Source organism: Parus major, chromosome 3, assembly GCF_001522545.3.
Source record: "Parus major isolate Abel chromosome 3, Parus_major1.1, whole genome shotgun sequence".
Classification (NCBI taxonomy): domain Eukaryota; kingdom Metazoa; phylum Chordata; class Aves; order Passeriformes; family Paridae; genus Parus; species Parus major.
The window spans coordinates 33,121,552-33,143,249 of record NC_031770.1 but is presented as its reverse complement, the minus strand read 5'-3'; the positions used below and the strand labels follow the sequence as shown (position 1 = coordinate 33,143,249).

Here is a 21,698-nt window from a genome sequence, read left to right as displayed (position 1 = left end):
TTCTGGATTTGTATATTTTTTCCCTTTTAATGGACAAAAAGATGAGAATGACCAAAATATCCAAAGATTACTCCCAAGTGTGACTCATTCTTTCCCTTAGCCTTACTTCTTTTTTCTCTAGAAAAGAATGTAAGAGCAAACCACAAATGCAAGAGCATTATTAACTTGTAAAAAATCAAGGTGGGATTACTAATGCTTCTTTGCATTAATAGTCCAATAGAAACATGCAGGAAGTCAAAGTTAAAATTATCAGAACGAAAAAAAAAGGAAAACAACCATCTCTCTATGTAATTCTAAGAAAAGAGGAGTAAAAATCTTAGTGTTGAGCTGAATTACTTATTTCAAAAGTACTATTTTTGCTTAGTGTAGCCTCTTACTAAAGATTCTAGGAAATAGGCTGAAGAAGAATAGATGCTTGTGTGAAATGATTTTTAAAAGCCAGAAACAATGCTGTCCTGCTTATTCAGCATCTTTATTTCATTTAAATTGCTAAGGATCCAGTTCTTCCTCTGGTGCTCTTTCAGCCTCTAAGAAAAACTATTGTCACTGTAGCAGAAAAGGAATAGAATAGCAAATGATAGAACCTTTATTTCTCAACCATTTGAATGCCTGACTTCTGAGAAGAGAATGTGAGAAAAACTAGTTATCAGAATAAAAAAGAGGAAAACATTTCATAAGTAACAGGGAAAAGCTTTTTAATTTTGATTCTTTTCCCTAACAGAGAGGGATAATCACATATCTGCAGTCATGACTGTATTGGGTTGTACGTCTGCTACTTACCTAAAATGCAATTTTTCAAATACATTATGGCTTGTGTCTTTTACAACTTAAAATTTGCTTTCAAATAATTTTTTTAAAAAAATATTTTATTTTAAGATTAAAGAATAGAGTACATATACACATAATTTTTAATTGTAAACATTAAAGAAAGATGCAAGTAGAAATTTATGGTTGTGTCCTAATGTTCTTTATTAATAGAGTATACTTGAAAAATAACACTAAACTTTGCTTTCTAAAAGTCCCTTCCTTATCCAATGATATTTCTGCATCCAGGTGTTCAGATGTCTCTTAAATTCATAGAGAAGTATGAATTGGTTAGTAGTCTTAAGATTCAGAAAATAAATATATTAATAACATGAGGAAAAATACAGATGATGGATCTCTTTTTATACTTGTAGAGCTCTTTTAAAAATTGCATTGAGAGCAATTTCATGAATGTGTTAAGAAAGCAAGCTGCTCTTACATACCACAAAGCCCACCTTGAACATATGTGGCATGAAATATCCTCTACTCAAATAGCATCAGAAAGACACAACTTACTCTAGCAGAATAGTGGTCTTATTGTTGTAGCTAACAGCTAAGTACAAAATAAAACAAATTCAAGATCTTGATTTAATTTAGAATGTCTTTTCAGTGTTAAGTTTACCACAAAAAATACATATGTACATAGGTACATGGGGCAGAATTGTAGGCTTTGTTTTACCTTTACATCCAGCCTTTATGCTCTTTAGAAGGATTCGGTGCTTTCTTCTGTTAACACTTAGCAATTGCTTTCTTTTTATCTCTGAGTTGTAAATTTTCTATCCATTTTATGTTTCTTAAATAAATCAATTTTATTAGAGGAAAGTCGTTCTCAGCAGTCATATCACATTAAAAAATCTTCATAGGCCACGGAAAAGGTAAGTCTGTCACTGGATGAAAGAATTCAAAATGATGCTTCTACAGTTCATCTTCCTTTTTTATAGATATAAAGAAACCAAATTATCATGCTAATGACTTTCCTTTTTCAACAAAGCAAAGTACTGCCAGTAATAAATATTAATAAATGAATGTGCAAATAATTCTGCATGTGTTTGGAATGTTAAATACTTTTTAATTTAAGGCTACTGCAGTAAATAAAAATCAATTTAATGGGTTTTTTTTGATTCTTTGGGGGTTTTCTTGAGGGCTTTTTTCTATTTGTTTTGTGTAGGGTTTTTAGTTTTCTTTCTTCTTCAGCCAGTTTCATTTTAGGGTATTTAAAAATTGAAATATTTTGTAGAACATGCTATTGCAGATGTATGCTCTCCTGTGCATGTGTGGGAAGGGAAGGGATGGAGGAGAACTGAAGCCTGTATGAGTGTTTCATGCCCTGTCAGATAACCAGGAAATCTGGAAGGTTATAGCAGTTCATGTGCATATGGAAAAATTTGCGTTAAAATTTTCTTTGGTCCCCAGATTTTTTACTTGATTTATGTTATTTTCATTTAAATTTCCTAAAAGATAATGGATTTTTTCATCAGCAAAGTGAATTTAGTTTGCAAATTAATTTGATCCATACTGATTCCCAAACAGAAGATTCAAAAAAAGTATCAAAATCAAACCTCAATCCATCGTTCTGCCACCTTCATAAAGGTTCTAACCATGTAATGATTTTATTTTCAGTGCAAGCGCCATATTGTAGATGTTTTAAAGTCTTTATTTATGTAGATAGACACACCCTAATAGTAATGATCTTGTCAATGTGGAATCTATCACCTTGAATTTTGATTATACACTGTGCAATGATTATACATAAAATCTACAATCTTGAGAGAGATTCTCCTTTCCTCTTTAAAATTTTGGAATAGTATTTATGGAGGGAAAACTGTATCAGTGTTCACTGTAGACAATGCATTTTCCATTTTTGTTTTCTAGATTTTTCTGCTCATGATGATACTTATTTGTTTGGTTTGACTTTTTTTTTTCTTTCCTTAGTGTGGGTATAAATGGGATTCTGTTCTGAAAGATGATTGTTATAAAATGGAATCTCCTTATTCTTTTTACTCCCAGAGTATATCTGTTCATACCATATTATAATATTGGCTAATGTGTTTTTGAAGGAATGTTTACTTTTGAATGATTTATTGTTATTGCTTTAAGTGTTCATAACGTTTGTATACCAGGTTATGTCGTCTCTGTTGCAAACGTTAAAAATTTATCAATAATCTTGCAGATTGTTATAATTCTCCTGGTTATTGAGTTAATATGCATGTTATGGAACTGCTCTCAGCAACTTTTTCAGTATTGTGAATGTAAAAACTACCTGGAAAGAATTGATGGGCTGGGAGTAAGTTAAGAGAAAAAAAAATAAAAATCTCAGTATGTTTCAATGACTGTTTAAGGAAGCGAGGTAGACATATCTATTTTCAGAAAATCACTTTTGGGTCTCATGTCTTTTTACAACTCTCTGGGTTTAATTGCTTTTACCATTGCTTCAGCAGTTTCTTTGAGAGAAATGCCTTGAGCCCCACAGAGTGTTTTCTTTGCAGAACGACTGTGAGTACAGTGCTGAAAAAATAGCAGACCATTTGAAGTCTATCCAGTTATCTGAGCTTATAAATTTTGTAAATAGTTCAGAGGATGTTTATTATCTTCTTCTTATGAGGAAAGGAGTTTTACAGCCTCTAAACTTGTTTCCTTTTTAATTTGGAATCCTAAAGAAAATTAATTCTTCACAGTAGCAAACAGGGACAAAATATGTATGCATCTAAATATGTAACTGGTGTCTGGTAAGAGAAAGCTTAGACTTGGCACATTGATCCTTTACATTTCCTTATGTGGTTTTTTTTATACCAGAGCATCTTGCATCTGATTCTGTAACTTTGATAGGGAGTTAAAATGACGTAAATGGCTTCTGTGAAAATCCATGGCTATTCATGAGATATGCCCTGCACAGAACACAGTCTGTTTGCCTGGGATGACCGGGATAACTGCCAAGAACAAGCAAAAACTATTAAAATTAAAGTCCTCAGAAGCGGCTTGGTTAAATGCAGTTCACGGAATAGCTAAACACAAAGTGAGCTGAGGCATTGTACCTCATTTTGTGACAGGTGGGAAAAAAAGTTTGCCTTTTGTCTTTTCTCTATGATCAGTAACTGACTTTTAAGGACCAATTTACTGTGTATTATGAATGTCTGAACTACCTTCTGTGGAAGAATTGTCAGGAGCTCAGTCTGAACACCAAATGCAGCGTTACCGAGACGATCTGCTGAGACGATCTGAAGCCTTTTCCATTTCCTTGCTCTCTGGAATCCTCTCTTGCTGTCAATCAATCAGTCATCCTCTGAGTGTGGTTTATTTACAATTTCTTCTTTCTTAGTACACCCAAACTGTGCTGAAATCCTGAAATCCTGCTTATATTTCCAAAACTATACTTTTTCTTTTTTTTTTTTTTTTTTAATATATTTGGTTTTTGCTGGTCTGACTCTATCAGTTCACAGCTCAGTTTCTGAAATTTACTATTGACTTCTGTGACAAAAAAATATGCTTATCATCTTCCTTTACCCTAAAAGGTTATGAAACACAATTGCTATCATAATTTACATTCCCATCACTTTATAATGGCAAATATCTTATTTCAAATTAAATCATTTGTTCCTTGTTTATTTTGCCATGATCCTTCTTTAATGCCCTGTACAGTGTAGCCCCTTGTTCCTTACCATTGCTCTGCTTTTTAATTTTTTTTAACTGTTCATCTTTGAATTTCTTTTTGTCTTTCTTGTCATTGGGTTTTATTCTGTTCCTTTTATACAGATTGCCTACACTGAAATTAATAGCATTCAAATCATGATCTCTATAAATATGTTTCTAGATTATGTCCCTGACTGTTGTTAGGATCTGAAAGAATAGAAAAAAATTATTGAAATAACTTTACTTTTCAAATGCTATCATTAATAAATAGGAATTTCAGCTAGAATTCTTAATATTTATTTGTTGGCTTTCTGGTAATTTTATTGATGCTATTACTAATTACTAGATACCCTTTTCATTAAGACTTTAGCAGTAAGATTATTGGGGAAACTTGGTAAACTAAAAATATTAAAACTAGATAGGATTCTTCATATTTTCCCATTCTAATATAAACAATTTGCTGTAAAACTGAGTGAACATGTTTATTAGAAGTCTGAAATTATACTTTTTTTCCATTTACATCAGTATCTTCAGTAATGATTTGGAGGAGGAGCTAGTTCTCTGGTCATTAAATACTGAATAATTACAGTATTTTAGAACTGCAGTGTGATCTTCATACACCATGAAACAGTGTAAAGGTAAAGCAAGTATGAAGTCTAGATATTATGAACTTTGAAAAGCATCTAAATGAGATAAAACTGGAAAAAGTTTTTTTTTTAGTCAAGAACTTTAAAGTTTATAAAAGGCACATAAGAAGACCATCAGGTGAGATCTGAAAAAATGGTTCTTGTCGCCATTATTTTTTTCTGACCATTTTTTATTTTAATTTCTTAAAAGTATTGCATATATAAAGAAAGAAAATAGGCTTCCGTGGTTTTAAAGAGTCATCTTGATAGTTAATTCTGAAGTCTTTGTGTTCACCTCTAGTGTAGTTCATCTCTGCTACAAAAAAATATTAATTCATCTTAATTAACTCAACTTTGGGGCAGGAAAGACAGAGGGAACAAGACCAATTCCTGATCACTAAAGCTAGCTTGTGTTAGAGCTGTGTTGCAGCTATGTTGATGAGCAGGTGAACTTTCAATCATGAGCTGTTGTCACAGGGAAGTGTAGATGACCTGCCAAAAGAGCATACTCTGCTTTCTACGAAATTAGCCCTTGCCAAAGAGACCAAGGCGTGGTCTCAGACTTGGTCCTGTAACTCACGCTGTCTCCAAAAGTATCCCAGTATCTTATGCAAGATTTGCATATTGCTTTTATTGTGTTAGACAGATTTTGTTAATACTTGTAAAAATAATTTTTACAATTACTGGTAAATATAGATAAGGTTCTATTCTCAGAATATTGGAAAAACTGTTGCTGCTATGGATGGAATTTGTGAATATCCTCATTAAGCTACAATTGCTTTGCCAATAGTTACTGCATTGTTTCCTTCTGTATTTCTTCAGGGCAAGTTTGCAATCCAGGAAATAACAAGATAGTGCTTTGAGACTTGCTATAATTTTTAGCCTGCTGTTTTGTCCCTTGGTTTTACTGGGTGAACTGCAGAATGTAAATGGATTATCATAGGGGATCTTCGGAGGACTTGCTTAACTGCTTTGAAATTTAAAAGTATGTGCCAGGAGCTCACCTTTTCCCTGCTGTCACTAAAGGACACAAAATGATTCACATGACCACTCTCAGTGTCAGAACAAAAACCTGTACCTTTTATTCTCTGACTCCAGGATTGTCAGCAATGACCAGGGATTGGATAATTAAGTTACCACCTTCCCAGAAACACTGGCCATGACAAACATCCATCAGAAGACGTTTCTTAGAAGGAATGTGATGAACAACTTATGTTTACAGGACTTTCATGGGAAAGTAACTAAAACTATGAAAACATTATCAGAAGGCTTCATTTTCAGGGCGACACACTGCTGCTCTGGGATACTTGGGGCTTTCTCAATACTTTGCACTAGGGGACCTGAGATGCTAAGTTATTATGTAGGATCACTGCTATTATGAAACATAGAATCACATAAGCTGGAAAGGACCAGGAAAGTAGATGTCTAATCCAACTCCCTTCTCAAAGAAGCTTTGAGGTCAGCTAGGTTGCCCAGGACTTTATTCATTTGGGTCTTCATGCCCTACGTGGGCAGACTAGGCAAGCTTGTTTGATTGTCCTCAGAGTGAAAAAGCTTTTCTTCATAGCCTGTCTCATCTTACATGAATTGTCCCTTGTGCCCCTGCAGTGTGTAGCACTGTGAAGAGCCTGATTGTCATCTTGATACGCCTTCCATTGCAGGGCTGCTGTTAGGCAACCCCAAAGCCTTCCCATCTCCAAAGTGATCAAATCAAGCTTCCACAGACTCTCCCCACGGGTAAAATGCTCTACGCTTGGCCATCTTCATGGCCCCTGCTGAGCTACCCAGTTAGACAACGTCTCTCTTGTATCACCTCTCAATCCATTTGCTTAAAAGGCCAGCTGGATTGCAGGTTAAACAAAATTATGTCAAGAACATTTCATAGATGGGTCTTGACTTTCTACAGTATTTCGTCATTCCCATGCCACTTAAAATGTTCTGATTTGCAATGGAAATTGTTTCATGCTTCATAACAATAAAGTAGTTACTTTTAAACACCACAACCACCACAGTTTACACCATGTTTGTGTCTGTTCTACCATTACAGCATGTGGCGTAGACCCTGCAAGAACCCCATGAAATGGTGCAGATTGGTGGGGTGTCACAGGGTTTCTGTGAAAATTTTCATCCTGGTTTTTGTTCTGTAACTTCATGAAACTTGAAACAATCAGGATGGGACAATGTAATCTTCCTGCTAAAATATAATTTCAGAAAAATAAACAATGGGACAGAGCAGGGCAAATACTTCCAGCTTTCTGGAATGATTGCTTATAGGAAAGTGATACCTTGGAAATACCTTCCTCTGGTAGTTTCAGTTTTAAATTACACCTGTTTAAAAAATGCATTAATATTGTCGGGTTTTTAAAATACTTCTAGTAGTTCTTTATTTTTATTTATTCTTTTTACATTACTCCTCATTCCTCAGATTCTCTCAAAAAATGCAAGTCCAGATTACTGTGAAAGTCCCTGTTGTTTACAGTGCTATTTAAAAAGGGTAAATTATTTAGGAATCTTTATTTTCATTGACAGCTGTATGGTGGATATGTGGGATTTGTGATGGTTAGTCATATACATAGAATACAAGGAATTATTTTACCTCCTTTATCAAAAACAAAAGCTTGCTTCTCATTTTTCAATCAGCTTGATGTGTCCAAATCTGTATTGGTTACAGAACCTGGCTTCATGTTTGTCTTTCCCAAAACACAGTTAATCAAAATACATTTCATTGCTTCTGACAAATACAAGCTTTACAGAAAGAAGTTCAGTCTTTTTGTCTAAGTAGATGAGAGATGCAGCAATATGTGTCATCAACATTTCCTCAGAATTCTCTTGGTTTGATTATCTCCTAGACCTCCCTTAAATGATTTTGCAATCATGAAGATATTTAAAGAACAGAAACATCTAAAGAACTGAGGCCTTGAAAAATGTAATTTAGTCTTTGTAGGAAGATACAAATCTCTATCCATTCAAACTTCAGTCACAGCAGCCTGCTATTTGCACACACATATTGTAGCAGCTCAGAAAGTACAAATTGTGTTTTCTAGATGGTAGAGAGATCATTTCCAGCAGAAACGTTCAGGTTACTACATGGCTGTTTCTGTCGAGGGCATATCCTCATTATTTGATAAATGAAGTATGTGGATTGATTAATCCTGAAATTCTGATAGCATTGCTTTTCTGCGGGTGTGGGACTGATGTGTAAGTGATGATCTACATTTTGTTACTCATTGCTTGAGTTGTTTTATCTTGTGAATAGTTTTAGTATTTAAATTCTTAACTATGTGTTAGTAACAATCTTTTCAAGGGGTTTTTATATATCACAAGTATGAAATTTAGTCTTTGGGCTACATCACACTTACATGCATTTCTTTCTTGTGAGGAGCTTTGCAGTTGTGTAGCCATGGAACTTAGGATAGGTGCATGCACATATCAAATGTAGAAGGACATTGTAGTAAAAAAACATACTTTTATTGAAGAAGATGTTTTCTTTCTAATAATACTGTACCCAAATATTTTCCTTATCTCTTCTGATATCCCCACTGTTTAGAGAGAAAGAGCATTAGGAGCACTATTGCTTCGGTTTTAGTGATATCCGTATCTCCTTTCACAGAAAAAAAATAGGCAATATTCAAATTTGGTTTTGCAATAATTTCAGTAATAGAAGAATAACAGAATTTGCTTAAACATGAGTTCAATACTAGAAAAGGTAAGACTGAAAGAAGTGTTATTTCTGATACAAGTAAGGAAATTTGACATGGTATATGAATGTGCTGTCAGATAAAATGAAGCAGTTTACAGGCAGCAATTTGCTGCTGTAGTCCCAATTAGATATGGAAGTGTGGAATTCATATTTTCCTTCTGGTGTTCATGTGATAATACCAGAATTTTGTTTCATTTAAAAGAACTTGTAAAATTCCGTAATCAATGAAACTGTGGTACACAAAGAAAGAAACCTCTGCAGAATAGTGATATATTCAAAGAAAGCTGTCAGTGGATGGTAACTGGTTTCTATCTTCAAAAATTGCTACAACTGTACAAATCAAAAGTATATTATGAAAGCAAAAATTTAAGATTTAACACTCTCTTTTTATAAAAGGAAAATAAATATTTTGTAAATACTATTAAGCAACTTCTTATCCAGATACTCTAGATGTGATTTATGTATAAAATGAAAACTTGGGAAGCAGTGCCTGAATGATAAGAATTGAATTATAAGGCTTTCTCATGAGAGCAAAATACAAATTCAGTGCATTTGAGAAAATTTCCTCAGGTCTGAATGTAGTAATGCTGTAGCAAGGTCCTCCTGTACAGTTAGAAGGGCATAAGGGGTTGAATGACAAGGTGCTTAACTACTGTTTTATCTTTTGTCTGCTTCTCGGAAGCTGACAACATTATGGTTTGTGGCCATCTAGTGGTGAATCCATTTTGAAGACACTAACCTTGTTCAGAATTGTAATAAACCAGTCCTCTAGATTTGCTGTGCAAAACTGAATTATGGCACACTTTTGTAGAAAAAAGAATTCTGTACACCTCTTCCTATTCTGCACTAATAGTGTTTATTACAGGAGGATAACATACATGAAGATGACAAAAAAAAATTTTTGATGTTTACTGTTACTTTTTGGCAACCAGTTTTAATGTGTGTGGGAGGTTCATTTTATTCTGTAATTTTTTAATGTCTAAGTCCCTAGTAATAAAGTAGTGTATTTATTTCTTAGGCAGAAATTTGAAAATTTTTTAAATTACATGTTTCCAAGATACAGATATTTTCTAAAATGTCTTTGATTATACATCAATTCTGAAAGCAGTTCATATTCCCTGTTTTCTATAACTCCTGAGAAATTTGACAAACAGTATGGTGGTTCTTCTGCTAAGGTTCTTATTACTAAATTGCCTTAGTAATAATGTTTTTCTAGTATTTTTTTCTGAGAAATGTTTTTGAAATGTCATGGGAAAATTATTTCTGCATAAGCAGAAGAGATTAATACAAGCATCATTAGGAAACAGTAGTAAAAGAGCTATGCCAAGTCATATCTTGGATGAGATGAGTTACATGATTCATGAGACCTGGCGGACTTTCAACATCTGCCAAGTCTCTAACAGTTGAAAAACTGAAATTTTGTTCATATTAGAGAAACAAGTCAATAAGCATATTAATAACAAATGCAAGAATTAGTATTTCTTATTCTCATTAGATAATAGCAAAAATCTGAAAATCTGGTGATTCTTGTTATTGGGTTTTTCCCTTAATTGGTAAAATGGTTTTTGCAATGATTTTGCTTTTGTCTTTTGTTCCTTTCATCAAAGTGTCATTTCTTCATATCTGACCATTCCAACTAGCAGTTCTTTGAATTTTCACAATGTTGATGTAGACCTTCACTTTTTTAATTGCTGTAGATGTTTCTATTTAATTTGTAGATTGCACTAAGGTGACAGATAAGCATAATACAATAAAACCTATTTATACTCACTATCCAGCATGCCACCATCCATCCATTAACACTGAACATTGTATCAGGATGGTATTGGGTTAATGAATGTAATGGTTTGTTTCATTTTCAGGTATTTGGAGTGGATGACAGCCAGGATTATAATAGGCCTGTTATCAACGAGAACCAGAAAGATTTAGTAAAAGATTGGGCTATAAATTCTGCTACAGTAGTGCTGGAAGAAAAAAGACCACTGAGTACAACTGGATTTCTTGACACAGAGGTAGAATTTAATTTTTGACGGTCTTCTTTTTTCTTCCACTAAAAGAGAGCACTAAGAACGGACCAGTAAGTGTTAAACAGAAAACAAAATCATACCTGGAAAAGATTACCTCAGATCTATAAGTATTTTATTTCTCCTAGGCCTTTATTGCATTATCAAAACTTCTCTGTCAGAGACAGGCATAATTCATTGCGGAGGTGTTTTAAAACTTGGCTACCTTTCTGTGTGCGCTGACACCAGTGTATTGGAACTGTAGCAGAAGTTTCCTTGCAACAACATTGCTTTGCACAGCATATACTTCATCTAAGTTCTTCAGCAGAACTGAGGTAAAGCTGGTTATGTTTTATAGCCCAAAGCAAGTAACTATATTAAAATTCAGAAATAAGATGTGTGCACTTAATGCATAATACAAAGTCATCTAGGAAAAAAATGGTGGATAATACTTTTCAGATTTTTTCTCTGAAGCCAGAGGACTTTAGGTTTTTACATTTATGGTATAAGTTCTCCAGTGAGGTGCCACTCATGACAAGTCACATTGGTTGATTCAGACACAGTATGACTTAATCAGCTGGTGCAAGATTAAACAGAGGAAATGCCTGGCTTTATATATTACTTAGAATATGCACACAAGCTAGATATTGATCATATTTCATATTGAAATCTTGGCTGGCATTCTGATATCATTGTGATGGATAAACTGGTTTGAAATATGTCTGGAACAGAACAGGCAGGAGGGGAATCAACTGGTAACAGTAATGAAGCATATAACACATCTACTTCCCTTGGCAAACTGCTTCTGAAGTATGGTCCTGTAATTTAGCAAACTTTATAAATAAGCAATTTTTTGGAAGATATCAAGAGCTTAAAGTATTACTTAGTGTGCCTGCCATGCAAATACATTGATTTTAGTATCTACAAATCTCTTTCTCCTAGAGGTGTATTTTCTCATGTCTCTGTGAAGCCTTGAGACACTGAGTATGTCACTGTGTCTAGATTAGTAACTTTGACTAGTTTCTCTAAGGCTACAGCTTGAAGTGAAGGATTGCCATACAGCATAGTCACGTCCTGCAGAAGATTTTTCACCTTGCTTCTTTGCACAAATCTATAACCATATTCTTTTTTTCTTTTTTTTTTTAATGCCTTTTGCAGCACTCAGCTATTTTGTGCCTTGTCAGTTTTCACGAGTACTGATATTTTTTCACTTTCATAATTCCATATGCAGAAGAAGAATATACATTTTATTTTTATGAACATAATTGGGCTTTTCAGGTGTCAACTTTGCAAATAAAAGGCTTTGTTTTTAGAAGACTGAGACTACTTCTGCAATCATACGGCAGGTTTAAGAAACCTTCTAGCAATGACATACTAAAAATCACTTTCATTTAAGTGGAAATTACAAGAATTATGCTGTTTTATTACTGTGACTGCTTTGCTGCATTAAAAGGTCTTTATATAGTGGGAAAGAATAGGTTATTAGCATAATTTAAAATATTACAAGGCATGATGATAGGGAAAAAAATGAAAATTATTCAGTAATTCAAGGAGCAAAACTGCCATAAGCAGCATGGATAGAGCAAAGATTAGTGTAAGAAGAGTTGAGGACAGATGAAGGTAGAAGAAAGCTTACTAAAGAAAGTTAAAAGTAGAAGTTGTTTGATAGAAATGTAGAAGAGAAGCTAGTTCAGAAAATTAGAGGTGTCTTTTATAGGGAAATAATGGGAAAAAAATCATTAGGATAACTACTGAGAGAAGATTGTTACATTTAAAATCTTATCACAAAAACTTGCACTCTGTTTTTGTCAGTAGGAAAGGGAGAGGCAAATGTGTTGGATTTGTAAAGTATGTGGGTCATGTTCTCATACAAACTTTTCTTCTTGTGGGTTTTGGAAGACTTACTGCATTACTGAGCTACAGATTCTAAGTTTATAAACCTCATTGAAGATCTTGGATAAATAGTCACATAACGTCAGCGTAGCTCAGTATTTCAGTTTTGCATCCACTCAGATTGTGGGTGGGCCTTATTCCAGCTATCCATCAGTTATTCCTTTACATGATTAGCAGAATGAGGTGAATTCAGGACACAATTGCCATAGAAAAAGCAAAGAATAAAAATCTAAGATCTTTCTATTCAAGAGGATGAAAAAGATGGCCTGGGAAATTGCAAAGATTTTATAAAAACAGTTTTACAGAATCACAGAATAGTTAGGGTTGGAAGACACCTCTGGAGACCATGCAGTCCAGCCCCGCTGCCAAGGCAGGACAGGGTCATCTAGGGTCACTTTGGAAGCTGAAAGCTTAATCTGAAGTTAAGTGTCTTAGCTTTACAGGGCTTTTGAAGTATCATTAATAAAATGCTTAGAAATGCTTTTCTTGTTAATGAAGTTCTCAGCTTTTTCTTTGATACAACAATTTTTAAATACTTTGGAGTAGTGTGTTTCATAAATGAAATAAAATGCAGAGAGAGTGTCTTGACACAGTTGGAGAGCCTGAATGCACTGATTATTGCCTTTTCAATGATTATATATAGGCAATGAAAATACTAAATCCATCTGTTTAAAATACTTAAATGTTTTTATTTTCTATATTATAAGCTGCCACTTGCCAACCAAGGTAAGTGTGATTAAAGACCAAAAATTAAGTAAATGGAGAACAAAGATAATATTATTGTTGTTGTTATTATTTGTTCTTACCATACAATTTTGGTTAATAAAAATACTGCAGGCATTTGGGCTGTAATACATCCATCCGATTTCCATTTAATTTTCAGTGGTCAGTTGTCTGTGCTAAGCATGGTTCTTAAATAATGGTTTTATTAACGTTGCATTTGATATGCTTTGGGGTTTTGGTGATTTTTTGGGGGGTTTGTTATTGGTTTTTTTTTGTAAGACTAAAGCTCAGTTAGAGCTGGTTCTTCATCTGCAGGGTCATCAATGTCATTGACTACAATGTTCCTTTTGCCGATTTGAATGCCTACTTTATGTCTTTCCCACTGAAGATCAGATAAATAATACTACTGACATTCTGAATATTGAATCATTTCATTCATGCAAATATTTTCTATATTGCTGCTTAAAAGTGGAGTATTTAGAGGCTGTATTTCCTTTTGTTTGTCCTCTCAAATTAGTCTTATTTCCTGTCCTGTAGAACAGTCCATTTAGTTTGAAGTTTGATACTTACTTTTTGTTTGAAATTAGATGCTATACTGAAATGTAGGCTGATGTATCACCAATGTCACAGGGTTGTGAAAAGGCAAACAGGACCCTTGAAAACCCAGGAAATGTATTAGCAGAAAAGGGGAGTGTTATCACCACAGGCCCTGTAATAATAGTACTAGAATTGTTACCATTCTTGGTCATGAAGGGTGGATACAAGTCTAGAGAAGGTACAAAGTCTACTGAAGTAGTTATGAGAATGGAGATTTACCTTACACTTACTTTACTTTACAAGAACAGATCAGTGCTGTTCAATTAGTCTGGCAAAGTAATAGCTGAGTTGGGTGCAGCTGCTGGGTTTTCATGTATAACCGTAATAGAAGAGAAAAAGAACTGTTTAGGATAGGTGTCTGTGTTGTAACAGGAATAACTTGGAGACATTGTCTGTAAATAAGTCATGTATGGAAATCTGTAAAAAGATCACCCCAGAGGCATATGATTCTGAAGCAGGTAGAATGAGGAGGGAAGAACTACTTTCAAGACAGCAATTCATGACAAGAAGAAATAATATGATTCTTGTAACTTGAACTGACTGGAGTCATAGGTCTGAGAAGACATTTCATTTTTTTAATTAATTTTATTCACCTGTTGAAATTTATTTTAAAAAAACCCCACACTATTACTGTGCTCTGAAATGCCAAGAACTGGAGATGCTTTCAGGTGTAATGTGTATGTGCTGTGGATTTTTTTCAAATATGGAGCCTGAAGCCCTTGATCTTGAGGCTGAATAATAAGCCACAGAAATCTGTTGGTACATTTTCCAAATATTTATTACTCCTGTTGACTATGTGTGATAAGCATAAGAGAAAGCCGATTTAACATGAAGGTGAAAATAGTATCTCAGAGGTAAACTCAGCTTTTCTGAAAGGCAAGGAAATTCCTTTTGGTATTCAAGAGAACACCAAAGAATTTGGAGTATTGCTTACTTGAGAGTCTGTAAATTGCAAATTGATATGGATTATAGGAAGAACATTAGGATAACTGAACGTGACTCTTTAGATAATGTGTTTCACAAACTTACACCTTCTGGATATGCTTAATTATGAAGAGAAACTGCGTATTTCTGTTGTTGTTTGTGCTTTTATACACAGAGAGCTGGCAAAGCACACATTTACATTCACTGCTATGTAGAAACCATTTTTGACAGTGTAATTACATTCAGAGAAAAATAATTTATCAGGTTGTTTTGCTGAAGTTAATCTTCAAAATTTTAGTGTGTTTCTCCATTGTGAAGTAGAATTTAGATTTCTGCCACATACCTGTGTCTCTGAAATTGGTGGTACAGAGAGAATTAGTTGAAATTTTCTGTTCCAAAGATGACTGGGACATCTATCATGTTCGGATCTGGATATAATTAGTTGTTTTATTAGATAAAAGTTCAGTAGTACAGACAGGAAAAGAAAGATTAGTGATAGGAAAGAAAAATGTGGGTTTGGTAGTTTTCAGTGTATAAATGCTGTGTGTTTTTTGTAATATTCTTACTGGTACCCTGCATTGTCTTCAGAAATGCCCATAAATAACAAAACATTAAATTGCCTTCCTTTGCTGTTGTTAGACTTGAGTTTTATAAAATTTTGATTCTAAAATTTTATTAAAAATACGGAAATTTGTATAATAGTTCAAACAAGTTACCTGCTGCATCTCTGATTTACTACATTCATGATATTCTGGAAGAGATTCCTGATGTTGCGCTCATTTGCATTATTCAGGAGAAATTCAAGATCATAAATTCAAGCTTTTCAAATGTATTTCAAATGTATTCAAGCTTTCAAACTTTTAATTTGAAAGAAGTTGTCTTATAATAGGTGACATTGTTCACCATTCTAGTTCTGTTAAATAGATTTTACAGAATGTATAGTGTTGTTTCCTGGTCAAAGACTAGAACCCAAGAATAGTTAAGGCATCAGGCAAAAATCAGCATTTTGAATAGAAATGTGAAAATTAGAAGATGCAGCAGGACTGGTGACATTTTTTGGAGGTGTAAGCAAGAGAGGCTTTAAGATATTGATAAGACATTTGATAAGACAGTAAATTTGATAAGAAATTTGATAAGACAGAAACATTCAGAAATCAGGTTTTGAAAAAAAAATGCTGTAGTAACACAAGAAGATAATTTAATTCTATGCTTTTCTTACATTTAAAAAGTTTTCAAGATTGCAAAAGGCTTGACATCAAGAAACCAAATTAATTTCCTTTCTCGTTTAGGTGCAAAAAAATTTTAAAATATTGCTGACATTGACTTCATGGTTACCCAGTAGGATGGTTAAAACTAATCTTTGCTTCTTTTTCTGTTTAGGCCAAACAAATAATCTGATCTTCATTTCCTTTCCATCCCATCATAAGTTATTACTCTTTCAGTCCTTAAGGTAGTCTTTCTGTAATGAAGTAAATACAATATTTCATCTGGACAAGAGGGTCATCTAAACCGGTAACATGTCACTTTCTTGTCTTCCCGAAGCACATTTTTAATTTTTTAACAAACCCCCACACCCCATGTACTTTTCTTGCACTTCTGAGCTGAGGATGAAAATAACCAGACCTTAGAACTAGCACATGTTCTGATACATTTTATATAGGTTCTGGTGTTTAAAAGTTCACTGTGCAGAGAACTTGTTTATTTGGTACTGATTCAGCAGCTATATAGGTTTTGTTTGCTGTTTGCCATTCTAGAGCTGGGGACTCTAAAATTTATTGAGGTAAACTGTTTCTTTCAACTTCCAGGAAAATAATGTCTGACATATCTATTCAGGAAAAACCTGGAAAGATGGCATGCTTTTAATCAAACAGTTATAATTTTTCTTCTGCTTTTTTTTTCTTTCATAGGAAGGTTCTACTAACCCTGGAAGTAAACGTTGGGTATCGCAGTGGGCCAGTTTGGCCGCTAATCACACACGTCATGACCAAGATGACATGAGACTGGAGTCCTCTGTGCCTGCTCCATTAGAAAATGGTACTAAAAACTGTTCTTATTGTCATAATTTATGCTGAAAAACCTGTGAAAGGGAGAAAAGAATTATTATGTACTGTATTTAATCAGCTTTTTTACTCCTAATGCCTCATTTTCACATTAAATTATTCTGTTTCATTGAGCAGAAACAGTGTAAAAACAAGCTCAGCAGTAGTGGTGTCTGCATGGCAGTTGAGTGCTAGTATTACACTGAATGTTACTGAAACTGGAGAGTCTATACACTGTTTAATGTTAGAGAAACTTTCACTTAAATACTGTTTGGGTTGGTCTGTATAGTATGTTTCTTTCCTTACCTCTTTCTTAGTCTAAATTGAACTTCAGTGTAATGATTATTAAACAATCCAACCTGAGAGACTTCCCCTGAAGCATAGCATCCTTCTTTATCTTGGAAATACAGAAGACCTTTAATATTTCTTGAAAAGCCCAGAAACTTTCTCTTTAGTGATGAACAACCTTCTCTCCCTTTCTTGTGAGTGCCACATGTTCAGGGCATGTCTGTCCATAGTTTAATTATTCACATTTCTGATTTTGAAATGGTTTATTCTTTAACGTCTAGTCTTGACTATAAACTAGTTACTTGCCTTACTTCTCTTCTGCTTTTTTCTTCTTGCCAATTTCACTTTAGAGGTTGTGATCGTCTTTGGGAGAAGTTTTTCAAAGAAGTTTTGCTTTTGATGTTTTAAAATGCAGATATCTGTACGAATGCATGAATTCTTACTCGTGACCGTTGCTCCTGTTGTACCTTTTCCTCCTCTCATAAGCATAGAACTTTGCCTAGGATACTAAAAGTCAAAGGAGATGGAAAGGGGAAAAGTTAAACTGATACACACAGAATAATGGAAATGAAGAGCAAATTTTGCACTATTTGAAAGAATTGTGTGTGTACATGCAGGACACTTAACATCATTGCTATTGAGACTGATCCTTTGGGTGGTTAATCGGGAACTTTGGTGGTCTTTTGTTTTCTGTAGTGTTCAGATAAGGCACTACCTAGGATCTTCTTTGGAGAGGTAAAGGCTTTTTATACCATTATAAGAACTAAGAGATAAAGTGAAGTAACTACTGTGTAGTGCATACCTGTACTGCAAGAATTCTTAAATACTAAAGGGGAAATAAAGCATTCAAAGCACCAAAGCACGAAAGGTGTAATAAAAATAAAATGTGGTATGTACATGTAAAAACCAATTCTCAGAACATGTTTTGTTGACTTAGATGCCTGTGTCTTCATTAGAAATCTTAGTATTTAAACTCCACATAACTCATATATAGCCAAATATGATGCTGAACAACTCCATGCCTTTTTTTTAACTAAATACTGTTTGAAATTCACCAAGAAGCAATTTACATGCTTATTTATGTATAAAATATTTGATTTGGTAGGCACATCGGAGAGAAGTCAATCTTCACAGAAGGCAATCATACTGATTTTCATTAAATCTTCAATTTGTTTCATAATTTTCAAGAAAAAAAAACAGTCCTGGAAGTAGAAAACCTTGCTTAGATTTCAGAGGTACTTACTGTTTCTCAAATCAGTGTCTTAACATAGATTACAGAAAAAGAAAGCTGAGTCCTTTTTAATTCTTCATCAAAGCGTGAAACTGCAAAGAGAAAAGATAAATTGAAGAACATGAATATAAAGTAGCAGGTATACATGCAGCATGATTGTTGATATTCAGTTAATTGCTTAGAGGATTCTTGCAGAGAGGGAAACCCTATACTCCAGTTCTGACTCCTGGAGCAACCAAAGTTGGAGGCAAGCTGTGATAGGAAAGTCCCAACAGGGTATGCAGAGCAGTTGCTTATAGATCTCTCCTGGCAAAAACGGAATTGACAGGTGTGTGTTACTAAGTGTGTCACTCTGTATTGCAACAGCAGACAAATGAACTGCAAAAAGAATTTTTTCTATCCAAATATTCAAAGTCAGAGCAATTCATAGAGCAACTTACATCACCTTTGAGTAATAAAGGCTCGTTTCTGGCACCACAGCTGCTGTGTTTGCTAAATGGGCAAGGAGGGCACAGTCATCATCACTGTGGAAAAATAAAGTTTGGTTTCTAAAACAGTTATTCCTTGCAACAGGCCATGGGATGGCCATACTTTTCTGCCGAAGGAGCATTCATTCTGTGCACACTAAGAATTCAATGAAAGTGCTTTAGCAGTAGTACTGCATTCTTTTGATGCTTTGTATAAGTTTTCTGTGTATTTTTATACTACAGTGTCTTGTTTGAGATAAAAACATTATTTTTGCTTTTTCAGCCATAGTAGGTTCTTTGTTCATGAGTGGGGCTTTTCAGTATTGCTGAGAAGTGTCTCCCAGCACTGCAGATTCTTGACTGCGTGAGGTGAGGACTCACAGGGAGAGGTTGTAGTCTGTCCATGAGACAGACATTGAGCTGTAGAACAGGCAAGTAGAAGGAAGGAAGAAAGAGGATCTTACTCTTTTTGTTAGTTCTGAAATCTGGTCCAAAAGATGTTTAGGAATCTAAGATTGGCTTTCCACTTCCTGTTGTAATGCTGTTCTGATTGATAGAACAGTGATTTCTTACCTATTCTAACCTACTGTGAGATCATAAAAACTTCATTTGTATATGTGATTCAGCTGGCTAATAGAGTTTGTTAAGTTTTTCTATTTGTGTAAATATACTTGATCTTGCCATAAAACAGCAGGATGGACTGATGGCTTTTTCAGTTCTGTTTTATGTTGTATTAGCCTTATGCAGTCTTAAACATTTAATCTTTCTCTGTGCCTTGGTGTTGAATGTCTTCTCAAATAATTTTTTCTCTTTCATTTTTAGACACTGACATCAGTGAGTCTGGTATCTCTGTTAGAAGCGCTGGTTCAGCTGCTTCTATGACTAGCCAAGGTGAGCGAAAGAGGAGGACACTTCCACAGCTTCCCATCGAGGAGAAAGTGAATGAAAACTTAAAACCAAAAACTGTATCTCATCAGAGGTCAGAAATAGGTGAAAAGCAAGACACTGAACTTCAGGAGAAAGAAACTCCAGCTCGTGCCTCAGATGCTAAGTCAAGCAGAACAATGAATGGTCTTTCACCCAAAGCTACTGGAGACAAAGTTTTCTCTTTTCCCAGCTCTTCTAGTAAAGAGAGAGTTGAAACTGGCCGAGAAACTTCTGTGGTGAAACAAGCTTTAGCAAAAATTCAACAACAAGAAAGAAAGGAGCAAGGTCACTGGACACCCTCAAAACTATCCTCTACAAAATCTGCTGCAAACCAGGTTGAGAAAGGTAGGGAGGAGATTATTGTGTCACCCAAAACTTTGGATAATCAAGACAATGTTCCTGGACATGTTACAGATAAAGCAGAAATTAAGTTGGCACAGATTGAGGGAAAAAGAAGAAAAAATGAGGAAATCATTAGAGGCCAAAGTCCTAAAGTACTTGGAGGAGAAAAAAAGGAGTCTTCAAAACCATTAGTGAGGCAAGGTAGCTTTACTATAGATAAACCTAGCACAAATATACCTATTGAACTTATTCCTCACATCAATAAGCAGAGTGGTTCTGCTGCCCCTTTAGTATCTGCAAGCAGGTTACGTGACAGAAGTGATTCAATGGACACTGATTCCAGTATAGATACAACACTCATTTTAAAAGACACAGAAGCTGTAATGGCTTTCCTTGAAGCTAAATTGCGTGAAGAAAATAAAACTGATGAAGGTCCTGACACTCCTAGTTATAACAGAGATAATTCCATATCACCAGAATCAGATGTTGATACAGCCAGCACAATCAGTCTTGTTACTGGTGACACTGAAAGAAAATCCACACAGAAGCGGAAGAGCTTTACAAACTTATATAAAGATAGATGTTCCACTGGTTCCCCTTCAAAGGATGTTTTAAAATCTTCTACAAGTGCAAGAGAAAAAATGGAAAAGAAAACTAAGAGTCGATCTTCAGATGGTGGGTCTAGAGCTGACACTCGCAAAGCTGTGCAATCCAGTGGAAGAATGAGACAACCATCAGTAGATTTAACAGATGATGACCAAACATCCAGTGTACCTCATTCTGCCATTTCTGATATCCTGTCATCTGACCAGGAAACCTACTCTGGCAAATCACACGGAAGAGTTCCTTTTGCCTCAGCAGATGAACTTGTACATTCCAAGATGGAAGGAAAGTCAGCTAAATCAAAATCCTCTCCTGTTGGACTTGGGCAGTCTAGTAAATCTACCACTCTTCCAAGACCTCGTCCCACACGGACTTCTCTCTTACGCAGAGCACGCCTTGGTGAAGTCTCAGATAGTGAGCTTGCTGATGCCGATAAGGCTTCAGTAGCTTCTGAAGTGTCCACTACAAGTTCTACATCAAAACCTCCATCAGGGAGGAGAAATATTTCCAGAATAGACTTACTCGCTCAACCCCGCAGAAATCGACTTGGCTCTTTATCAGCACGTAGCGATTCTGAAGCAACAATAACCAGAAGCACTGCCTCATCACGCACCCCAGAAGCTATTATCAGAAGTGGTTCAAGGTTGCTCTCAGGAGGAGATAGCACTAAAGTTTCTGCTAGAACTCGAGCCAATAGCATTTCTCGACTTTCGGATTCAAAATCCAAATCCTTGGCTTCGGCTCATAATTCTCCCTCAGGTATGTGAGATTATTTGAAATAATTTTGTACAATACTAGATGTTTTCCACATGTGTTTTTTTTAAACAAAATTATTTAAGAAAGAGCTCTTATGAAACTGTTGAGTTTTAGTTGATGCAGTCTTTTTCTTTAAGTAAGAAATTTG

At 34.8% G+C, this 21,698-nt stretch overlaps 1 protein-coding gene across 11 annotated transcripts in view; it reads left to right on the top strand.

Annotated features, from left to right (window-relative positions):
- CEP170 (centrosomal protein 170) overlaps nt 1–21,698 on the top strand; it is a 95,946-nt gene that overhangs the window by 51,110 nt on the left and 23,138 nt on the right. For 10 of the 11 annotated variants that reach the window (XM_019005903.2, XM_019005902.2, XM_015620650.3 and 7 more), the window contains exons 10-12: nt 10,620–10,769; nt 16,805–16,931; nt 19,745–21,553. In XM_019005903.2, coding sequence (XP_018861448.1) covers nt 10,620–10,769; nt 16,805–16,931; nt 19,745–21,553 — 2,086 coding nt within the window. The remainder of the gene's footprint in view (nt 1–10,619; nt 10,770–16,804; nt 16,932–19,744; nt 21,554–21,698) is intronic. The other variant, XM_019005901.2, reaches the window with a different exon arrangement.